Source organism: Saccopteryx leptura, chromosome 10 (genome assembly GCF_036850995.1).
Source record: "Saccopteryx leptura isolate mSacLep1 chromosome 10, mSacLep1_pri_phased_curated, whole genome shotgun sequence".
Classification (NCBI taxonomy): domain Eukaryota; kingdom Metazoa; phylum Chordata; class Mammalia; order Chiroptera; family Emballonuridae; genus Saccopteryx; species Saccopteryx leptura.
The window spans coordinates 14224488-14243917 of NC_089512.1; the positions used below are offsets into that span (position 1 = coordinate 14224488).

Consider the following 19430-nt stretch of genomic DNA (forward strand, 5'->3'; position numbering starts at 1 on the left):
GCCAGGACCTGAGTCTCCTCTTTGTCCACTTGAGGTCGTGGTCAATGCCCTGGTGGGCGCCATCCCGTCCATCATGAACGTCCTCCTCGTCTGCCTCATCTTCTGGCTCATCTTCAGCATCATGGGCGTGAACCTCTTCGCGGGGAAGTTCGGGAGGTGCATCAACCAGACCGAGGGGGGCCTGCCGTTAAACTACACCGTCGTGAACAACAAGAGTGAGTGTGAGTCTTTCAACGTGACCGGCGAACTGTACTGGACCAAGGTGAAGGTCAACTTCGACAACGTGGGCGCCGGGTACCTGGCCCTTCTGCAGGTGGTGAGTCCGGGGGAGGGGCTTCCTTCCCCCCCGTGGCTTCTCTAGCGACAGGCACCTTCACCCATGGCGTGGGCAGGAGGGGGACAGCAGGGTCACATTGCCCAAAGGAGGCCCAGCTTCTCCAGAGACTTCCTGGCTCCTTGGGAAGTCCTCAGGTTTTTCTTAATGAACAGGTCCAGGGCCTCGGGGCTCCGGGGCAGACCCCACGTCCCAGCCAGTCGTCATCGTCATCTCCTCGCACAGTCAGTTTGCCAGCGTGATGGCACAGGTTAAAAATAAAAGACCATAGGCACCCAGGGGCTGAGCTAGTAGCAAAACTGTGCCTCTGGCCATCCCTCCGTTTAGAAGAATAGATTTACTTCCATCTCAAACGTGCAAGATGCGTGATGTTTGCACACACACAGCTCCACCCAGTCTTTCCTAAGCTTTCATTGATTCGTGAGGACGGTGGCTTCCGTGAATATAACACGTGCCACAAAATTAACTTACAGTTAGCCTCGACCACGGAAACGCACACAGAACTCATGAAGCTGCCGCTTGCTCTTCTTGCTGTCCCCGTCTTAAGCTCAGGCACTGGTTTTAGTCCCCAAAGCAGAGGAAAACTCAGCCCGCCTGAAAGCTGAGCGCGTGTCCACGTGCACTTTCTCCCACCCCTTAAATCCTGGTAGTAGCTTTCTGCAAAGACTCCCCTCAAATACATCACGGAGAACAGGATTCCAGCCAAACCTCGGATCCCGGTGACTGTCCCCCTGAATGTCAGAACTTGGAAGAAAAGGCCCCTTTTATAGACTGAGAACTGCTGACCGCTCCAGACAGAACCACACAGTGGTAGAGAGAACTTCGTCACAGGCATCTCATAAGCGTGGGGGTCCTCAGCTGTTTCCAAAGCATTTCCAGGTCTCTGGGCAGAGACAGCAGGGGAGGGCCTCATGGCACTAGGGGCTGAAACAACTTGCCTTTGGCGGGGTAGCCTCAGTTTCCCCATCTGCCCTGCCCACTTCATAAAAACTCTCAGACATGAAACATCTGTATGGACGAGCTTGTACCCTGAAAGGCGGCATGGGGCGGGACTGGGTTTTGCCAAGGACACAGGCGAGACCCACCGGGTGGTGGTCTCACCACCAAGCCTGTGGCTCTTCCTAGCAGCCCATTCCGGGGCAGACAGTGAGGCCAGCACAGGGCCCCATCTCACGGCCATAGCGACCTCCAGCCAGTGTGTGTGAACTCGCAAGAGCTGATTGTTACATTTTCAGATACTTCGCAAGCTATTATTTAAAATTACATTTTGTAAACGTATAATTATCTAAATTATATTGAAACAAAACAAAGACTGGCCATTATCATATAGTGTCACCTGTGCTCTCGCGGTCATTGCCTTTCTTATGTCAGTAGAGTGGAAATCCTGTACTGCTAGGCTCCTGTGTGCCTCTTCCCAGCTCTGTGACCGGCAGCAGCGCCTGGGCCCCCCGTGTGGCAGGATTTACGCAGGGAAAAGGGGGACTGGCAAACCCCGCCGTCAGGGCTTCATTTTCTTCTTTTGGAAAGTCGTTTATTTGCCATCTCCCCGCACACCACGGGCCAAAGGACCCCCTTGAGCTCGAGGGAAGGTTGGGATTCTTCAGGGACTTCCTTTTGAAAGGCCATAGAGCAGAAGCCACAGGGTTCTCTGAGATGCATGACAAAGGGGACCAGAGCAGCCCTGGGGTCCACCTTAAGCCTTAACAGAGCCCTCACCCCACCTCTGTCCCTGACACCACTGTAGGACTGTGTCATTCTAGAATCTGAAATGAATGCGGCTCTGAAGGGCCAGCCTCCTTAAGGCCTCATTAGCCTCCGGGCCAACATCTAGAAGCTTATTCCCCTCCTGCACGGCCTTCCCGGGGCGTCTGCTCGGCTGGCTTCCCCTCCACCCCCAGTCCTGAACAAGAAGGCCTTTGCCTGACCCCTTGTCCGTTTGTACACTGCTGAGAGGTGGGTGGGCTGCTAGCTTCTCGCAGGAGGCTACTTCCTGGCTTTCCCTAGGTAGGAGCTCCAGCAGAGTTAAATGATTTCTTCCTCTTGTCTTTTCCCTCCAGGCAACATTTAAAGGCTGGATGGACATCATGTACGCGGCCGTGGACTCCAGGGGGGTAGGTTGGCCTGGCTGCTTGGCCACCGGGGAGTCAGTCCGCATCTGCAAATCCACCCTCTAAGGGCCAGGTCACTGGTGTCAACCTGAAGGTGAACCTCTCTGGAATGCCCAGGCCTGGCCCAGGGGCAGTGGTCTCCCAAGGAGTCCCTGAAATCCTCAAATAGCGTTCAAATTGAATTCACTGTCATTTATTTAAGATTCAAGTAAACTGCCATGAGGACGGGGCAGAAGCAACCGAGATGCAAATCAAGCTTCTTTGCCCTTGTGCCCCACCCACTCACACTGACAGTTCCCAGGAGACTCAGAGATGCCCCGTGTTCTCAAACCTCCCATCAGCCCAGAGGCAGGAGCCGTGCGGTGACACCGTGCCAGCCCTGAGCCCAGCACGCCTGCTCGCCTCACCTGCCACCACCCGCTTCTCAACTCCACCCCCAGCGCCTCCCCTAGCCCTGCTCTGTGCTCACACCTGTGCTGGTGACCTGCCTTTGGACACCCCTCCCTCCCAAAGAACAGCCACCCCAGGTCACCTGCCTGTCTGACCTCCCCGCCTGACTTCTTTCTCCCCTTCAGTATGAAGAGCAGCCCCAGTGGGAATACAACCTCTACATGTACATCTACTTCGTCGTGTTCATCATCTTCGGGTCTTTCTTCACCCTGAACCTTTTCATCGGTGTCATCATTGACAACTTCAACCAGCAGAAGAAAAAGATACGTAGAGCGTAGGCCCCCCGGGGCTGGGGGGCTGCGGCCCAGGGTGCTGGCCCCTGGCCCCACTGTGGCTTTCTGTTGAGGCTGGTCCTCCGCTCGCTCCTGCGGGGCAGGGTGGGGTGGGGTGGCTGAGGGGTGTGTCCGGGGTGTGATTAACCTAGGCCTGTGAGAGCGCAGCGAGGGGCGCACGCCTGCTCTGGTCTATTTGAGAGATGGGGCTCCTGGGAGGAGCTGGGTGAGGCGGGGACTCTTCACCTGGTCCATGACCGGGGGCTGTGGGGGGGGGCCTGTGCCGAGGGCCAGGGTCTTCCTGGAGCTCCGTCAGAGGGGCCATGATTGGCTTGCAGGTAAACCCACTGGGCAGAGAGAACTCCAGCCTGGCTGGGCTGGGCAGGGGAGAGGGTGCGGGTGAGGACAGGATTTGCAGGTCATAAAGATAGATCTCAGAATGAATGGGGACAGGACCCTGGAAAAGCATGTTTCGGGAGGACTCCGTGGTGCAGGATAGGGACATCTTTTTCTCTAACTGGGAGACGGAGTGAGGAGGAGGCCACCCCTGGCACCCTCGTGAATGAGGCAGGACCCCTGTGCCATCCGTGCCGGAGCCTCTGAGAACCCCAGAATGAGCCTGGCGCCTGTCTCTGCACTTAGGGGGCCAGGACATCTTCATGACGGAGGAGCAGAAGAAGTACTACAATGCCATGAAGAAGCTGGGCTCCAAGAAGCCGCAGAAGCCCATTCCCCGGCCCCTGGTGAGCCGCTCCCGAGTCGGCGAAAGTGGGGGGATCTGCTGGGGAGGGCAGTTTGGGAAGCCCCCCTTCACGCGACCAACTTCACTGCCCTTCACGGCCTTTCGGCCTAGCCTGGGGTCCTCGGCTAGTCCAGGGAAGGAGAAGAACTCTCCGGCCTCTGACCACACACGGAGGGCTGTCTCAGAGAGATCGAGGAAGGCTTGAGAGGCTGTGGCAGCCAGGAACACCCTCTCCCCCAGAAACCCATCCGCCTATGACCGAGCCCCCTCCTCCCCTGCAAAGGCTCAGGCTTTTCCCGGGGAGAGCAGGGCAGTCTTCACAGCCCCCAGCCCCGTTCTTCACCTCATCCGTGCAGTCCCCTGGATGGTGGGGTCCCCTGTGCATGGGGCTCGGAGGGTGCTGGGTCCCCTGCCAGACTGCCTCCCTCCCTTCCTGATCCAACCATTCTCCAAAAAGTGTGTGTGTGTGAGAGAGAGAGAGACAGACAGATAGACAGCAAGGTTGGACCAGTACTCAAAGTACTCAGGGGACTTAACCTAAATCACTAGTCAGTAACTGGCAGCCCTAGTTTTTTAACCCAGTTAATCAATTTCATCTGATTCCTTTCTGTTCCCTGTATTGTTCTATAATCACGTGTGTGTGTGTGTGTGTGTGTGTGTGTGTGTGTGTTTTCACTTATTTATAATCTCTCTTCCTGTTTCATAGTCTGGGGTGGCTTACAATTAAAGACTCATATATAGATAGTAAAATAAATAAAATCAATTCCTTAAAAAGAGGGGAGAAACTTAGTAATCTGAGGGTTAATACAATTACTAGGATTGAACTTTAATTTCGATCTTGAGCCTCCAGACAGTGGGGACAAAAAGAGAAGCAAAACGAACGTTGTGCTGAGGAAACTCCAAGTAGGAAAACTTGTTCCTAAAGACCCATCAGCGAAGGGCCCGAGGATGAGGGGGCCTCGGGGCTGGGCCTGGAAGTCCAGGTGACACTTCAGCAGGAGAGCCAGGCCATCCCAGAGCTGCTGGCCTCCTCCTCCCACCGCGACAGACTGTGGGGGGGTGGGCCTCCCCGGACAGTGGACAGAGAGGGTGGGCGAGCTGGGCGAGGGGCCTGCTGGCCCGCTGAGTTCCCCCCCTCGCCTGTCCCTCCTTCCAGAACAAGTACCAGGGCTTCCTATTCGACATCGTCACGAAGCAGGCCTTTGACGTCATCATCATGTTCCTCATCTGCTTGAACATGGTGACCATGATGGTGGAGACGGACGACCAGAGCACTGAGAAGGTCAACATCTTGGCCAAGATCAACCTGCTCTTCGTCACCATCTTCACGGGAGAGTGCATCGTCAAGATGGCCGCGCTGCGGCACTATTACTTCACCAACAGCTGGAACATCTTCGACTTCGTGGTGGTCATCCTCTCCATCGTGGGTGAGTGTGCGCGTTGTCTGGACAGAGACGCCCTCCCCGGGCGAGGACTCGCCTCCAGCCCGCCATCTGTACTTAAAGCCAAGCACACTTGGGTTCCTTCATTCTGTTCTCTCTGCATTCCTCACCCTCCCCACCACACACACACACACGCACACACACACACACACACGCACGCACACGCGCACACACTCACACACACACACTCACACACACACATACTCACTCACACACACGCACACGCACACACACACACGCACGCACACACACACACACACACACACACACTCTTAAACTCTTGACCCTGCCCCCACGGGACTCTGCCTTGGAGTGACTGACTCTCACCTTTCTGCCCTGGACAGCCCTGCCTTTGGCGGCCTCAGAGGGAAATGCAGGGGCTGAGACAGGCTGCTGCAGCTGCCGCGATGGGTCAGACGCTGGGAGAAGGGTCAGGTCAGGAAACGCTCGAGGAGGTCCCAGGCAGGAATGAGGGCTAGAGCGTGCCTAGGAGGACCAGCACGTGCAGGACGGCAGCAGCAGGAGTGAGGGCTAGAGCGTGCCTAGGAGGACCAGCACGTGCAGGACAGCGGCAGCAGGAGTGAGGGCTAGAGCGTGCCTAGGAGGACCAGCACGTGCAGGACGGCGGCAGCAGGAGTGAGGGCTAGAGCGTGCCTAGGAGGACCAGCACGTGCAGGACAGCGGCAGCAGGAGTGAGGGCTAGAGCGTGCCTGGGAGGACCAGCACGTGCAGGACGGCGGCAGCAGGAGTGAGGGCTAGAGCGTGCCTAGGAGGACCAGCACGTGCAGGACAGCGGCAGCAGGAGTGAGGGCTAGAGCGTGCCTGGGAGGACCAGCACGTGCAGGACAGCGGCAGCAGGAGTGAGGGCTAGAGCGTGCCTAGGAGGACCAGCACGTGCAGGACAGCGGCAGCAGGAGTGAGGGCTAGAGCGTGCCTGGGAGGACCAGCACGTGCAGGACGGCAGCAGCAGGAGTGAGGGCTAGAGCGTGCCTGGGAGGACCAGCACGTGCAGGACGGCGGCAGCAGGAGTGAGGGCTAGAGCGTGCCTAGGAGGACCAGCACGTGCAGGACAGCGGCAGCAGGAGTGAGGGCTAGAGCGTGCCTGGGAGGACCAGCACGTGCAGGACAGCGGCAGCAGGAGTGAGGGCTAGAGCGTGCCTGGGAGGACCAGCACGTGCAGGACAGCAGCGGCAGGAGTGAGGGCTAGAGCGAGCCTAGGAGAACCAGCACGTGCAGGACGGCGGCAGCAGGAGTAAGGGCTAGAGCGTGCCTGGGAGGACCAGCACGTGCAGGACAGCAGCAGGAGTGAGGGCTAGAGCGTGCCTGGGAGGACCAGCACGTGCAGGACAGCGGCAGCAGGAGTGAGGGCTAGAGCGTGCCTGGGAGGACCAGCACATGCAGGACAGCAGCAGCAGGAACGAAGCTGTTGAGCCTCTGGGAGGTGCAGCTTGTACCTCGGGGCACGTGCTGGTCCCAGTGCCCAGAGAGGCAGTGGACAGGTCAACGTGGAGCCAGAGTGTCTGAGTCAAATCCCAGCTTCTTAATGACTAGGTGGCCACTTGGGTAAGTTACCTCAGCTCTCGGTTTCCTCTTCTGGAAAATGAGGATGATGGTGTCAGCTTACTTCCTAGGGTGACTGGGAGGGCTTAATGGATAATACAGAGCGCTCAGCTCAGTGCCTGATTGACAGTGCACACTGGACACATGTCAGCCACTGACATCATTATTATATGAGGAGTCTGCAAAGATCACTTGGGAAGATACAAGGCAAGTTAATTTCACTGTTTCTCCTATAAGTTATATCCCTGCTCCTTAAAAATCTCAACCCAGCCTGACCGGGCGGTGGCGCAGTGGATAGAGCGTCGGACTGGGATGTGGAGGACCCAGGTTTGAGACCCCGAGGTTGCCAGCTTGAGCGCGGGCTTATCTGGTTTGAACAAAGCTCACCAGCTTGGACCCAAGGTCGCTGGCTTGAGCAAGGGGTTACTCGGTCTGCTGAAGGCCCACGGTCAAGGCACATATGAGAAAGCAATCAATGAACAACTAAGGTGTCACAACAAAAAACTGATGATTGATGCTTCTCATCTCTCTCTGTTCCTGTCTGTCTGTCCCTATCTGTCCCTCACTCAACTCTCACTGTGTCTCTGTAAAAAAAAAAAAAAAAAAAAAAATCTCAACCCAGAGTAGTCAATAGGGACCAAGGGGCGGGTAAGCCATGGGAGCTAACAGAGTCGAGAAGGTGATAGGGACCATCTTAAGGAGGCTGAGATGCCGCACACGTGGAGTGGCGTGGAGTGGTGTAGTGTGATGTGGCGTGCCGTGGCATGGCACAGGGCCTAGTGCTGGCACCCGACCAGTGCTGCTTGCACTCAGTGTGCATGTGGATGCTCTGGGCTGGTGACAGTGCAGTGGGTCTGGGGCGCAGCTGAAGTTCTGCATTTCTGATAAATGCCCAGGAGTTGCCCAGGCTGCTGGTCCTCAGACCACACTTTGAGCCGTAAGGAGGTCAAGGTCCGGAGTTCGGGCCTGAGTTAGGACAGCAAAATGCTGAGCAAGTCCCCTCAGGCCACAGAGCCCCTGATCTAGATGACAGGCCCAGTGCGGCTCTATTGTGCAGTGTTCTCAGGAGACTAAGGAACAAAAGGGCTGAGAAAGCACTTTGCAGAGAGCAGAGCTCCTCATTTTCTGGATCCTATGCAGAAGTAGAGATTGAGAGAGGCGGCCATCGCAGGCCCTGCAGCTAACCCAGTCCTCCTGGGAGGGCCTCTTCCTGGCTCCTTCCCTACAGGGACCCCGCCCAGCACCTCTGGGCTGGAGGGAGGACGGGGATGCCATGGTGGCCACAGTCTCCGTTGTTTCCCACAGGCACTGTGCTCTCGGACATCATCCAGAAGTACTTCTTCTCCCCGACGCTCTTCCGAGTCATCCGCCTGGCCCGGATCGGCCGCGTCCTCAGGCTGATCCGCGGAGCCAAGGGCATCCGCACGCTGCTCTTCGCCCTCATGATGTCCCTGCCCGCCCTCTTCAACATCGGGCTGCTGCTCTTCCTCGTCATGTTCATCTACTCCATCTTCGGCATGGCCAACTTCGCTTACGTCAAGCAGGAGGCTGGCATCGACGACATGTTCAACTTCCAGACCTTCGCCAACAGCATGCTGTGCCTCTTCCAGATCACCACGTCGGCGGGCTGGGACAGTCTCCTCAGCCCCATCCTCAACACGGGGCCCCCCTACTGCGACCCCAACCTGCCCAACAGCAATGGCTCCCGGGGGAACTGTGGGAGCCCAGCCGTGGGCATCCTCTTCTTCACCACCTACATCATCATCTCCTTCCTCATCGTGGTCAATATGTACATCGCTATCATCCTGGAGAACTTCAGCGTGGCCACGGAGGAGAGCACCGAGCCCCTGAGCGAGGACGACTTCGACATGTTCTACGAGACTTGGGAGAAGTTCGACCCGGAGGCCACCCAGTTCATCGAGTATTCGGTCCTGTCCGACTTTGCAGACGCCCTGTCTGAGCCACTCCGTATCGCCAAGCCCAACCAGATAAGCCTCATCAATATGGACCTGCCCATGGTGAGCGGGGACCGTATCCACTGCATGGACATCCTCTTTGCCTTCACCAAGAGGGTCCTGGGTGAGTCCGGAGAGATGGACGCCCTGAAGATCCAGATGGAGGAGAAGTTTATGGCGGCCAACCCATCCAAGATCTCCTACGAGCCCATCACCACCACGCTCCGGCGCAAGCACGAGGAGGTGTCGGCCACGCTCATCCAGCGGGCCTTCCGCAGGCACCTGCTGCAGCGCTCCGTGAAGCACGCCTCCTTCCTCTTCCGCCAGCAGGCGGGCGGCAGCGGCCTCTCCGAGGAGGATGCCCCGGAGCAGGAGGGCCTCATCGCACACATGATGAGGGAGAACTACTCCCGGCGCGGGGGCCCGCCCGCCAGCTCCTCCGTCTCCTCCACGTCCTTCCCACCTTCCTATGACAGCGTCACCAGGGCCACCAGCGATAACCTCCAGGTGCGGGTGTCTGACTACAGCCGCAGCGAAGATCTGGCGGACTTCCCCCCGTCCCCAGACAGGGACCGAGAGTCTATCGTGTGAGCCTCGCCCCAGCTGGCCAGGAGACACCCAGAGGCACTGCTGCCTCGCAGCAAACCCACGTGCAGCCGCAGACCAGCACCGGCTGGGCCTTCCCCGCTCCGGGCTTCAGGAGTGAGAGAGGAGCTCAGCCCTGTGGATCGACGAGGCCGAGCTCTGCGGGGCTCTGTGGGTGGCCTGGAGCCGTTGGCCCAGCCGACCGCCCGGGGCAGCCTGTCCCTGGAGGCCCTGCCCGTGCCAGGGGCCCGTCTGACCCGGCAGCGCTCGGGGACCCTGAAAAGCAACTCCAGCCCAGCTGCTGCGGCAGACTGTAAAACAGACTGTATATGTTGTGAATGGGCTTTCGTAAATTTATTATATTTGATATTTTTTTACTTGAGCAAAGAACTAACTTTTTTTCCGTGGACATCGGCAGCAGCCTGTGCCGCCTCTCCTGAGCTCTGAACAGAGCGTGCAGCTGCTGGAACTCTGTTCTCAGAGCGAAGTGGAATCCGGCGTGGCTCCCACAGGCCTTCACTGCCCAGGGGCTCCCCGCCACGTGGGCCGAACCCCTTCCCTCACACACACGTGTGCACAGACTCACACACGCACAGCCAGACACCGGCTCCCCACAGACGAGTGTCTGGTAGCCACCCGTGCCCCAGCCTAAAGGAGACAGACCTCTCCTCCCAGCCCCCACGGGTGAGGGTCTTGTCAGTGGGGCCCCACCCGGCCTTCCGTGGTCCCCAAGGTCCTGTTTTCCCCGTGTTTTTAAGGCAGGCCCTACTAGGATTCGTTCTACAAAAATAAAATGCTTCCGGAAGAGAGTTGCCTGGGTCCCAGGGCTGGTCCTAGGCCCTGAGGCTGCCTTTTCTTCCCAGGGGAGCTTGGCCTCCTGTAAGAGTATTAACGTAGGGCTGAGGGGCCCGAGGGAGCCCCCACGGCCTGGCCCCGGCTGCTCCCGCTCTGGTGCCTGCGCGGCCCCGCCCCCCGGCCCAGGGAGAGAAGGCTGCGCTCCGTGGGGTCGGGGCCGAGCTGTTCAGCAGCCCTGAGCCCGCTGAAGAAGGGAGCCTGTTATCATTGCCCGGGTTCTCTCTCCGGACCTTTCTGCCTCTGCCCAGGGGGCGAGGGGACGCTGCCTGGTCCCCAGCTCCTCTCCAGAGGCGGCAGCTTGGGAGTGGGGAGGACAGCTTGGGTCCCCGGCAGGAAAGGGGCCTCCGGACGGTCAGGCCCTGTTCCGTGTCCTGAGAGGGGAGTAAGCCACGGGAGCCCTTGGGAAGGGAGCAGTGTGGCCTTGGACCAGCCCCTCCAGCGTAGCGTGGGGTCCGGGTGGCACTGCACACAGGACCTCCCGGGTGAGGACCCAGGTGGTCCCACAGGTCTTGTGAGAGGGCTTTTATCAGGGAAAAAAAAATACTTTTTCTAGTCCAATCACCCCCAGGACCTCTTCAGCTGCTGACAATCCTATTTTGCATATGCAAATCTTCGTGTAGAAAACTGTCACCCTGGGTGACAGCGGTGGCTGGTGGAGCCTGAGCAGGCAGAGCCGGGCCGCCCTCCGCCAGGCACCCCACCGCACAGGCCACCTCAGGGCAGCCCAGCGAGCCGGACACTGGCTGCCCCCAACCTACCTCGCCGAACTGTCGGAGGGCTGGACGTCCGAGCTCCTGGCAGCACTGGTGGCACTGCCAGGGAGTCGAGTATTATTACACTTCTCCTTGTCACCTCGGGTCCCCGCGGTGGCAACCCCAGCCCCAGTGATTTCTCTTCTCCCCCGTGTGCCCTTTGAGTCCAGTGTGGGATGTGGTTTTAACTGTCCCAGCGACACTTCGAGTGGAAATCTTATTTTTGTAGATATCTGTGCTTTGCTCTTGAGGCTTGGAGAGGTGTGTGCCCTCCCTGCACGGGCGGGAATGCGGCCTGGGAGGCGGCCGGGCTGCCAGCCCCACTGGCCAGAGGGAGGCTGTGGTACTGCTGTGTGGACAGTCCCGGGGCCTTGAGACAGGGGCCTGGGGCTGGCAGCTAACCGCCCCAGGAGCTGCGGATGGAGTGGTCAAGGGCAGGGCCAGGGCCAGGCCAGACCTGACTCCTCAGCTTTTACTGTGGCTCTCTTGTTTTTCTTCTAGAACTGCACAATGACCAGCAGGCGGGAGGAAGAGGGAGGGACAAGCATCAAGTGCCAGCTGTTGTCTGAACTAATCGAGCACTTCTCACCAAACTTTGTGTGTAAATAAGATACATATTTTTAAAACAAACCAATAAATGGCTTACATGACCTGGCGTGGGCTCTGTTCTTGTGCCGAGATGGACGAGGCCCGTGGAGCCCGGGAAGAGGCTGCCGCGACCAGCTGGGCAGTGGGCGCGCACGGACGGAAGGCTGCAGGAGAAAACACACACAAGACAGGACACAGAGAAAAGATGGGCACAGGGCACTCCCGGCCTCCAGGACTGAGAGCCAGAGCGCGCCTGCCTCGTCGTCTTTGTTTCTCGACTCATCAAGCAAATGAGCAGAGCCTGGGTCACATTAGTCTAGAATGGATTCAGGTGCAGAACTCGGCACCGTTCAGGTATGCAGGAAAATGGCTGTAGGGATCAGCTGCTCCCTTTAAACAATCATCAGTGCTGGCCGCCCGCAGGACTTGGCGTTCCAAAGTCCGCACCAAAGACCTGTATCAGGGCCGCAGTCTCCAGCCATTTTCCTGCGAGAGGCCACGTGCCGGGCACACCTGGCCAGCAGGGGTGTCGCGGGAGAGCAAGACGGGATCCTGAGAACCGCGCAGGGCTTCCCGTTGTCGTCCTGGGCAAATGGCCAGGAGAAGCGTCCCCACCAGACGGCACCGGGCTGTGCCTTCCGGGACGCCGGTCTGGGCATGGCAGAGGGGGAGGACCGCCAGCTGGGGCTCACACCGCGGGAAGAGTTTGGAAAGCAGATGTAGGAATGGGCAGGTCCGTGGAGAACAGCCCTACGGTGGCACCTGTGGGTCAAGCCCGGCTTGGAGCTGTGACACCCAACTCGGGCTTCCCCCTCCCCTCCCCTCCCCTCCCCTCCCCTCCCCCCACTCCTCCGTCCTTTGCCTCACTGCTGCCCCAGCACCCACCAAAAGTCCCCCGCCAGCCAGCAGGGCCTCCGCTGTCCTCATCTTGGGGGTCCCATCCGTCCACAGCATTTAAGTCGGGACAGCAGCCCCTTCGGGAAGTCCTCTCTGCCTCAGGCTCCGGTGGCGCCACCCCCTCCAGGATCTCCTCCAGTCCCTCGGGTTGCCTCTTATAGGGGCGCACTTTCCAGAGTCTGACTGAACAATCAAGTTCTTCCAGCCTCAGGCCTTCTTCCAGGGAGAGAGTGGGGAATGCCCTCTTGCCCCTGCCAAGCTTTAAAGAAGAGGCTTGCAATTCACCTGACCAGGTGGTGGCGCAGTGGATAAAGCACTGACCTGGGATGCTGAGGACCCAGGCTCAAAACCCTGAGGTCTCTGGCTTGAGCATGGGCTCATCCAGGGCACCAGCTTTGTTTTTTTTTTTATCTTTCTGAAGTGAGAAGCAGGGAGGCAGAAAGACAGACTCCCGCCTGTGCCCGACTGGGATTCACCCAGCATGCCCACTAGGATGCAATGCTCTGCCCATCTGGGGCATTGCTTTGTTACAACCGGAGCCACTCTAGTGCCTGAGATGGAGGCCATGGAGCCATCCTCAGTGCCCGGGCCAACTTTGCTCCAATGGAGCCTTGGCTGAGGGAGGGGAAGAGAGAGAAGAAATAGAGGGGGAAGGGTGGAGAAGCAGATAGGTGTTTCTCCTGTGTGCCCTGGCCAGGAATCGAACCTGGGACTTCCACACACCAGGCTGATGCTCTACCACTGAGCCAACCAGCCAGGGCTGGGTCACTGGCTTGAGCAAGGGGTCACTGGCTTAGCTGGAGCACCCCCCACCCAACCCCCCCATCAAGTCCTGTATAAGAAACAATCAATGAACAACTAAAATGACACAGTTACAAGTTGATGTTTCTCATCTCTCCCTTTCTGTCTGTCTCTTTCCCGTTCTTTCTTGTGCATGCGTGCGTCTTTATCTGGAGCCCCAGCCTCTCCCCACCCCGAGCCCAGGCCAGCGCACCAGGCTCCTAACCCTGAGCTCTTCCATCTCGCCCCGAGCCCGCTGGTGAAGGTGCACCACAGATGCCATCTTCAACGGCAGGCGCTCCCTCGCCCCCAAGCCTGGCCCGTGCCCTGTTGGCACCACCTTCCTGGTGTCTGGAAAACCCCACCACTTGCTGCTGCTTCCCCGGTTGAAGCCAGCATCTCGCCCCATGGCTTCCCTTTCTCTAACCCCAGCCCTTCAAACCGCTCAGCTTCCAGAACGTTTTCATCTGAGCTCACTGCCTCCGGGATAAAACCCTCCAGTGGCTTCCTGCGGCCTCGGGATCCAGGCAGACCCCTCCCAGGGCCTCCGGCTGGGCCGGCCGCTATAACCGCATCTCTCTCCAGGCCCCCAGAGGCCCAGGCTCGTCCTCCCCTCGGCCTTTCCAGCGCTGTGTCCACCTCCAGAACACCCTTCTCCTTCCCAGTCGGCCTTCAGGCCTCATGCTCATGTCGCGTCCCCTGGGGGCCCCCCCGACCAGCACCCCACCCGCTCCCCCATCACTCCCCCCACTCTGGGTACTTGTCACAGTGCTTATCACCTCTCATTGCAAACACTTGCAAAGCCCCTACGTAAACAAACACGACCCCAGTGTCACCAGACCCAACCTTCACTTCCATTGCTCCATCCCTCTTGGCTTTATTCAGTGCGGATAATCTCCCCGGCCTGGAAGAGAACCCGGCTGGTCCTGCCGCTTCTCAGCACAGCCCAGGGTGAACGGACGGCAGCCCACGGTCATCACCCGGTCAACAGTCTCAGCCTCGTCCCCGGGGTGTCCGGCCCATGAACAGTCGGGGCGAGGGTGGGCGGGCAGGGGCCAGAGGGGACTCTCACGGGGCACCCACTCTCATCGGTGGGCCTTCCGGGGACGCCCCGAAGCCGATGGCTCAGCCCAGGAGATGCCCTTTTTCCCAGGTGCCCCTCTGACCCTTTCCTTTGCCCCCAGGCACCTGTGGGTCCACCCCCTGCCTCTTGACCAGGGGTCCCCAAACTTTTTACACAGGGGGCCAATTCACTGTCCCTCAGACCATTGGAGGGCCGGACTATAAAAAAAAACTATGAACAAATCCCTATGCACACTGCACAAATCTTATTTTAAAGTAAAAAAAACAAAATGGGAGCAAATACAATATTTAAAATAAAGAACAAGTAAATTTAAATCAACAAACTGACCAGTATTTCAATGGGAACTATGCTCCTCTCACTGACCACCAATGAAAGAGGTGCCCCTTCCAGAACTGCGGTGGGGGCCGGATAAATGGACTCAGGGGGCCGCATGTGGCCCGCGGGCTGTAGTTTGGGGACCCCTGCTCTCGACCCTCCAGCGGCCCTGTCGTGGTGGCACACACTGGCCCTCTCTCGGCCTGCCACCTCTGGGCCACAGGGAGCACCCAGAGCACTTGTCCCGGCCACAGCTCCACGGCCACCACCAGCACTGCTGGCCTGAGACCCTCCCCGGGCGCCTGGGCCGGAGTCAGGTCCCCACCACCCATCCACTCGAGCTTTTTTCAGACCTGGCGAGGCCGGCCTTCCACCTCTCCGTGTCAAAGCTCTCCTAGAAGGCCCCGAAAGCCCCCTCTCGGCAGGCCACCCGGCCTGCAGGCCCCACCCCAAGGGCAGGCCGCAGGCTCCGGAACCTTTGGACAGTTTTCTCCACAGAAACCAGCCAGCAGATTCCTAGGCCCTCTGCTCTCTCGGACCCCTTTTCATATGTGACTTGATGTGACAGCGGGTCCCCGTGTCTGCTTCCTTTTTTTTTTTTTTTATAAACAACCTGCATAAGAGACATTCGTCATTTGGGTATTTTGAAACCCTTAATTTTAGTCCTTTCTTCAAAACCGGGGCAGGGACGGTCCATTTTAACCTCCTGTGACACTTGTTGAATCGTCTTTTCCCAACCAGACTGGGGCTTTTCAAAGGGCGGCAGGCCACCCCCTGTGGTCTGTGTCCTGCGTGGTAAGCAGTGCTGTTGTGTGAAACTGGTATTTCAGACACCTGTAAACCTTGGGTGAGTGCCTGTGGGTGCCAGGGTGGTAACGGGAAACACGTTTCTCACTAGGAATCCCAGTGAGCAGAGAGACAGCTTGAGGACAGGGCCTGGGTCTGTTTGGCAGGAAGGAGGCTGCACCCCCCACGAGGCCGCGAAGGGGACAGGCCTCTTCCTTAACGAGCTCCAGGACCGTCCCGGCCACACGGCAGCCCTCCCATCATTCTCGGAGCCAAGGGTGGAAGTCTGGGGTTCCTGGGCCTCCCGGGGTCTTCCCTGGCTGCCTACGATGGGTCGCCCCCGGGCTGGGATATGGTGGCCCATCTGGAGGGAGGCCAAGCGGGGCTACGTGCTCAGAGCAAGGCCACAGCTGTCACCGGCCGCTCTGGGGTGAGGCTGGGGTCCAGGCAGCGGGCTGCTCTGTGAGGGACGAATGTCGGCTCCTATGTCAGCGGGAAGGCATGTGGCCCAGGCAGCTCAGTCCTTGGCAGGGACAGAGATGCTCCTGGACAGACGTCAGCTGTCACCCCGGGGCCACGGCGCTGGCAGCTCCCTTGCCCCGTGCCAGCAGCTCTTCCGCCGGCCAGCCCTGACAGCCACGAGACTTGGAGCCGAGGCCGGGAGGGGCCAAGGACAGAGCACAGGCGCTCCTACAGGCGGACATGGGACGGGCAGCAACGGAGAGCAGGGTGCTGCCACCGGCCACTGCTGATGGGCTCAGGGAGCCAGGACTGGTGGCTGAAGCCCCCACGGCCCCCTGGAACCATCCGTGCCCGTGCCGTGGCCCCCACGCCCCAAGGGCTCTGAGCCCGCTGCATTGCATGGCTGGCCCTCGAATCTGAGAGCTGGGCAAGGCCAGGCCGGCTGGGTAATTGAACCACACTCCCCACCCCACCGCAGTGCCTGGCACCGATTAGGAGACAGGAATGTTTGTAGAAGAGACAACCCAGTCAAGTTCACCGAATTCACCTAGAGCAGGAGTAGTCAACCTTTTTATACCTACCGCCCACTTCTGTATCTCTGTTAGTAGTAAAACTTTCTAACCGCCCACCGGTTCCACAGTCATGGTGATTTATCAAGTAGGGAAGTAACTTTACTTTATAAAATTTATAAAGCAGAGTTACAGCAAGTGAAAGCATATAATAATAATTACTTAGCAAGTACTTTATGTCTGATTTTCGCCAAGTTTGGCAGAATAAATCTTTATAAAACAACTTACTATAGTTAAATCTTTTTATTTATACTTTGGTTGCTCTGCTACTGCCCACCATGAAAGCTAGAACGCCCACTAGGAGGCGGTAGGGACCAGGCTGACTACCCCTGACCTAGCCCTCTCCTCTATCTGGATCCTTCCTGCCCTCCGAGGTCCCCACCCCTTAGCTCAGCACAGTCCCGCCTTCCACACTTCCTTCTTCTGGAAGGAGGTGAGACACAGGGCCACATGACACCCTCACCTACGCAGAGTCCTGTGCGGATTCACACACGTGCACACTCAAGGCTCAGTAATGAGGGTTGCCGTTAGGGAGCGGGAGGGGCATCCCCACAAGAGACCCCTGAAGTCCCAGGAAAGAACCTCCTGTCCGAACCCCCTCGGCCCAGCGGCCTCAGGCATTCCCAGGGACTGAGGCCCACAACAGGCCAGAGAAGGCTGCATTCAGAGTGACACTCAAAAGCTGGCCGCGGCCATGCTCTGCGGGGAGGGGGATCCCTATCAGAGGGACCCTGGAAGCCCTGCTGGGGGGCACCACTCCCCTGTGGTGTCCCAGGTCAGAGGTGGGGCCAGGCCAGCCTGAGCCCAGCACATGTAATGACCACCCCGACAGGCACTTCCTCCCACGCCAGCTCACAGGGCTGGCGTCCCTGGGCGGCTGCCAGGCACCTGCCACCGGAGAGAAAAGCCGCGTCATCCCAGACTTTGTGGAGAGACGGCGGCTAGCATTCCAGAAACACGCAGTCCAGGTCGAAGCAGAGCCCCCGCCCCTGGATGTGGGGTGACCAGCAGGCGGTGTGTCCTGTCTCCCACCCTGCTCCATGCCCGGCCTCTGTGCCCTGAGCCTCAGGGAGCGGGTGCTGGAATTGTAGGGATGACCGACCAGGGTGTTGAGCTTGCCTCCAGTATTTGTCCTTGAGCCATGTCTCCTGGGGGATTATCTGCCTGCCACTCACCCTCTCAGCCTTCACCCCCTCTTCCTGGAAGGCCAGGGTTCCCCGTGCAAGGCTGTGGGAGGAGCTCGGAACGGTGGAGGGTGGGGCCAGACCCCTCCCCAAGAAGAGAGAACAGTTTAACAGCAGTAACGGGGCCACCTGTATCCTGTGTCAATCCATCACATTTATAGTCTTCTCTCCAGACAGGAGACAATGAGGAAATGACAAGAGCAATAAGGCCAATAAATAAAGGGTAATGGAATAACCAGCTTGTGCAGCCCATCCCCGAGTCCCCGAGCAGGGGCAGCGCTAAGCCCCTCCCTTCCTGACTCTGTCTTGACTTCAGCCACAGGTCCCCGGGGACAGTTAGCACTGGTCAACAGCCCCCTCAGGGTGCCTGGCTGGATTTCCAGCTGCTCGGGCCAAAAACCCTGACATCACCCTTGCCTTCTCTCTCTCCCTCTCCCTCTCCCTTTCTCTCTCTCTCTTTAATACCCCACCTCCAGTCCAATCCGGCAGGAAATCCTGTTGGCTCTGCCTTTGAAACATATCCCAAGTCCAACCACTTCTCAACACCTCTACTGCCTCCATGCGGGTCTGAGCCACCATCATCTCTTGCCTGGATTCTTGTAAAAGCCTCCTAACTGGTCCTGCCCCAGACTGTTCTCAACACAGCAGCCGGTAAATCTGTGCAGAGGCGAGGCGGATCACGTGACCGCTCTGCTCAGCACTCCCGGTGGTCCCACTTGAAGAGCCTGAGCCTTACGCAGCCCCCATGGTCTGCGCCAGCCCCCCGTGCCTGCCCAAGCCCCTCCACAGCCGCCTCTTACTCCACCGAAGCCAGTGGTCCCCAACTTTTTTTGGGCCACGGACCGGTTTAATGTTAAAAAATATTTTCATGGACCAGCCTTTAGGGTGGGACGGGTAAATGTATCACGTGACCGAGACAAGCGTCAAGAGTGAGTCTTAGACGAATGTAACAGAGGGAATCGGGTCATTTTTTAAAAATAAAACACTGTTCAGACTTAAATATAAATAAAACGGAAATAATGTAAGTTATCAAGGGTTGGGGACCACTGACCTTAGCCCCACCCACCAGCTCTTCGCTGCCCCTGCCCAGCTGGGCCACCACCAACCTTCGGACTCCAGCACCCGCTATTCCCTAAGCTTGCCACGCTCTTCCCCCAGGAATGATGCTGCCTTTCTCGTTCAAGTCTGTTCTCAGATGTCACCTTTGCAATGACACAACCATGGCCATCCTATTTGCTACCCTCTCCAGCCCACTGTTCCCTTTTTGTTTTCTTAAAGAGTTTATTTATTGATTTTTACGGGGGTGGGAGTGGGGGGGTAGAGTGGGAAGCATCAACTCCTAGCTGCTTCACTTTAGTTGTTCATTGATTGTTTGTCATATGTGCCTCGACCAAGCAAGCCCAGGGCCTTGAACCCAGCAACCTTGGCACTCCTCTATCCACCACGCCACCACAGGCGAGGCTGTTTCTATACCTAAAGCAGGTTCAGCAAAGTATAATTTACATAAAACTCACCCCTTTTCAATGCACAGGTTTGACCAATACATAAGCAGTATGTATGCCACCACCAAAACCAAGACATCAAACATTCCCATCTGGCCAAGGAGTTCCCTCGTTCTCCTCCACAGACAACCCCTCCCCAGCCACAACCCCTGCAGCAGCCACTGAGCAGTTCTTTGTGCCTCTAGATTTGCTTTTTCCAGAGCATTCA

The 19430-nt window shown here is 58.2% G+C and overlaps 2 protein-coding genes across 7 annotated transcripts in view; one reads left to right on the top strand and one right to left on the bottom strand.

Moving 5' to 3' along the window:
* The window catches only part of SCN5A (sodium voltage-gated channel alpha subunit 5), a 99736-nt gene extending 88031 nt beyond the window's left edge, over positions 1-11705 (top strand). For all 6 annotated transcript variants that reach the window (XM_066351982.1, XM_066351984.1, XM_066351981.1 and 3 more), the window contains 6 exons: positions 35-316; positions 2392-2445; positions 3018-3159; positions 3807-3907; positions 5063-5333; positions 8214-11705. In XM_066351982.1, the coding sequence (XP_066208079.1) occupies positions 35-316; positions 2392-2445; positions 3018-3159; positions 3807-3907; positions 5063-5333; positions 8214-9454 (2091 nt within the window). In that variant the 3' untranslated portion in view covers positions 9455-11705. The remainder of the gene's footprint in view (positions 1-34; positions 317-2391; positions 2446-3017; positions 3160-3806; positions 3908-5062; positions 5334-8213) is intronic.
* Positions 1-19430, bottom strand: part of EXOG (exo/endonuclease G) — a 70452-nt gene that overhangs the window by 10795 nt on the left and 40227 nt on the right. The window lies entirely within an intron of this gene.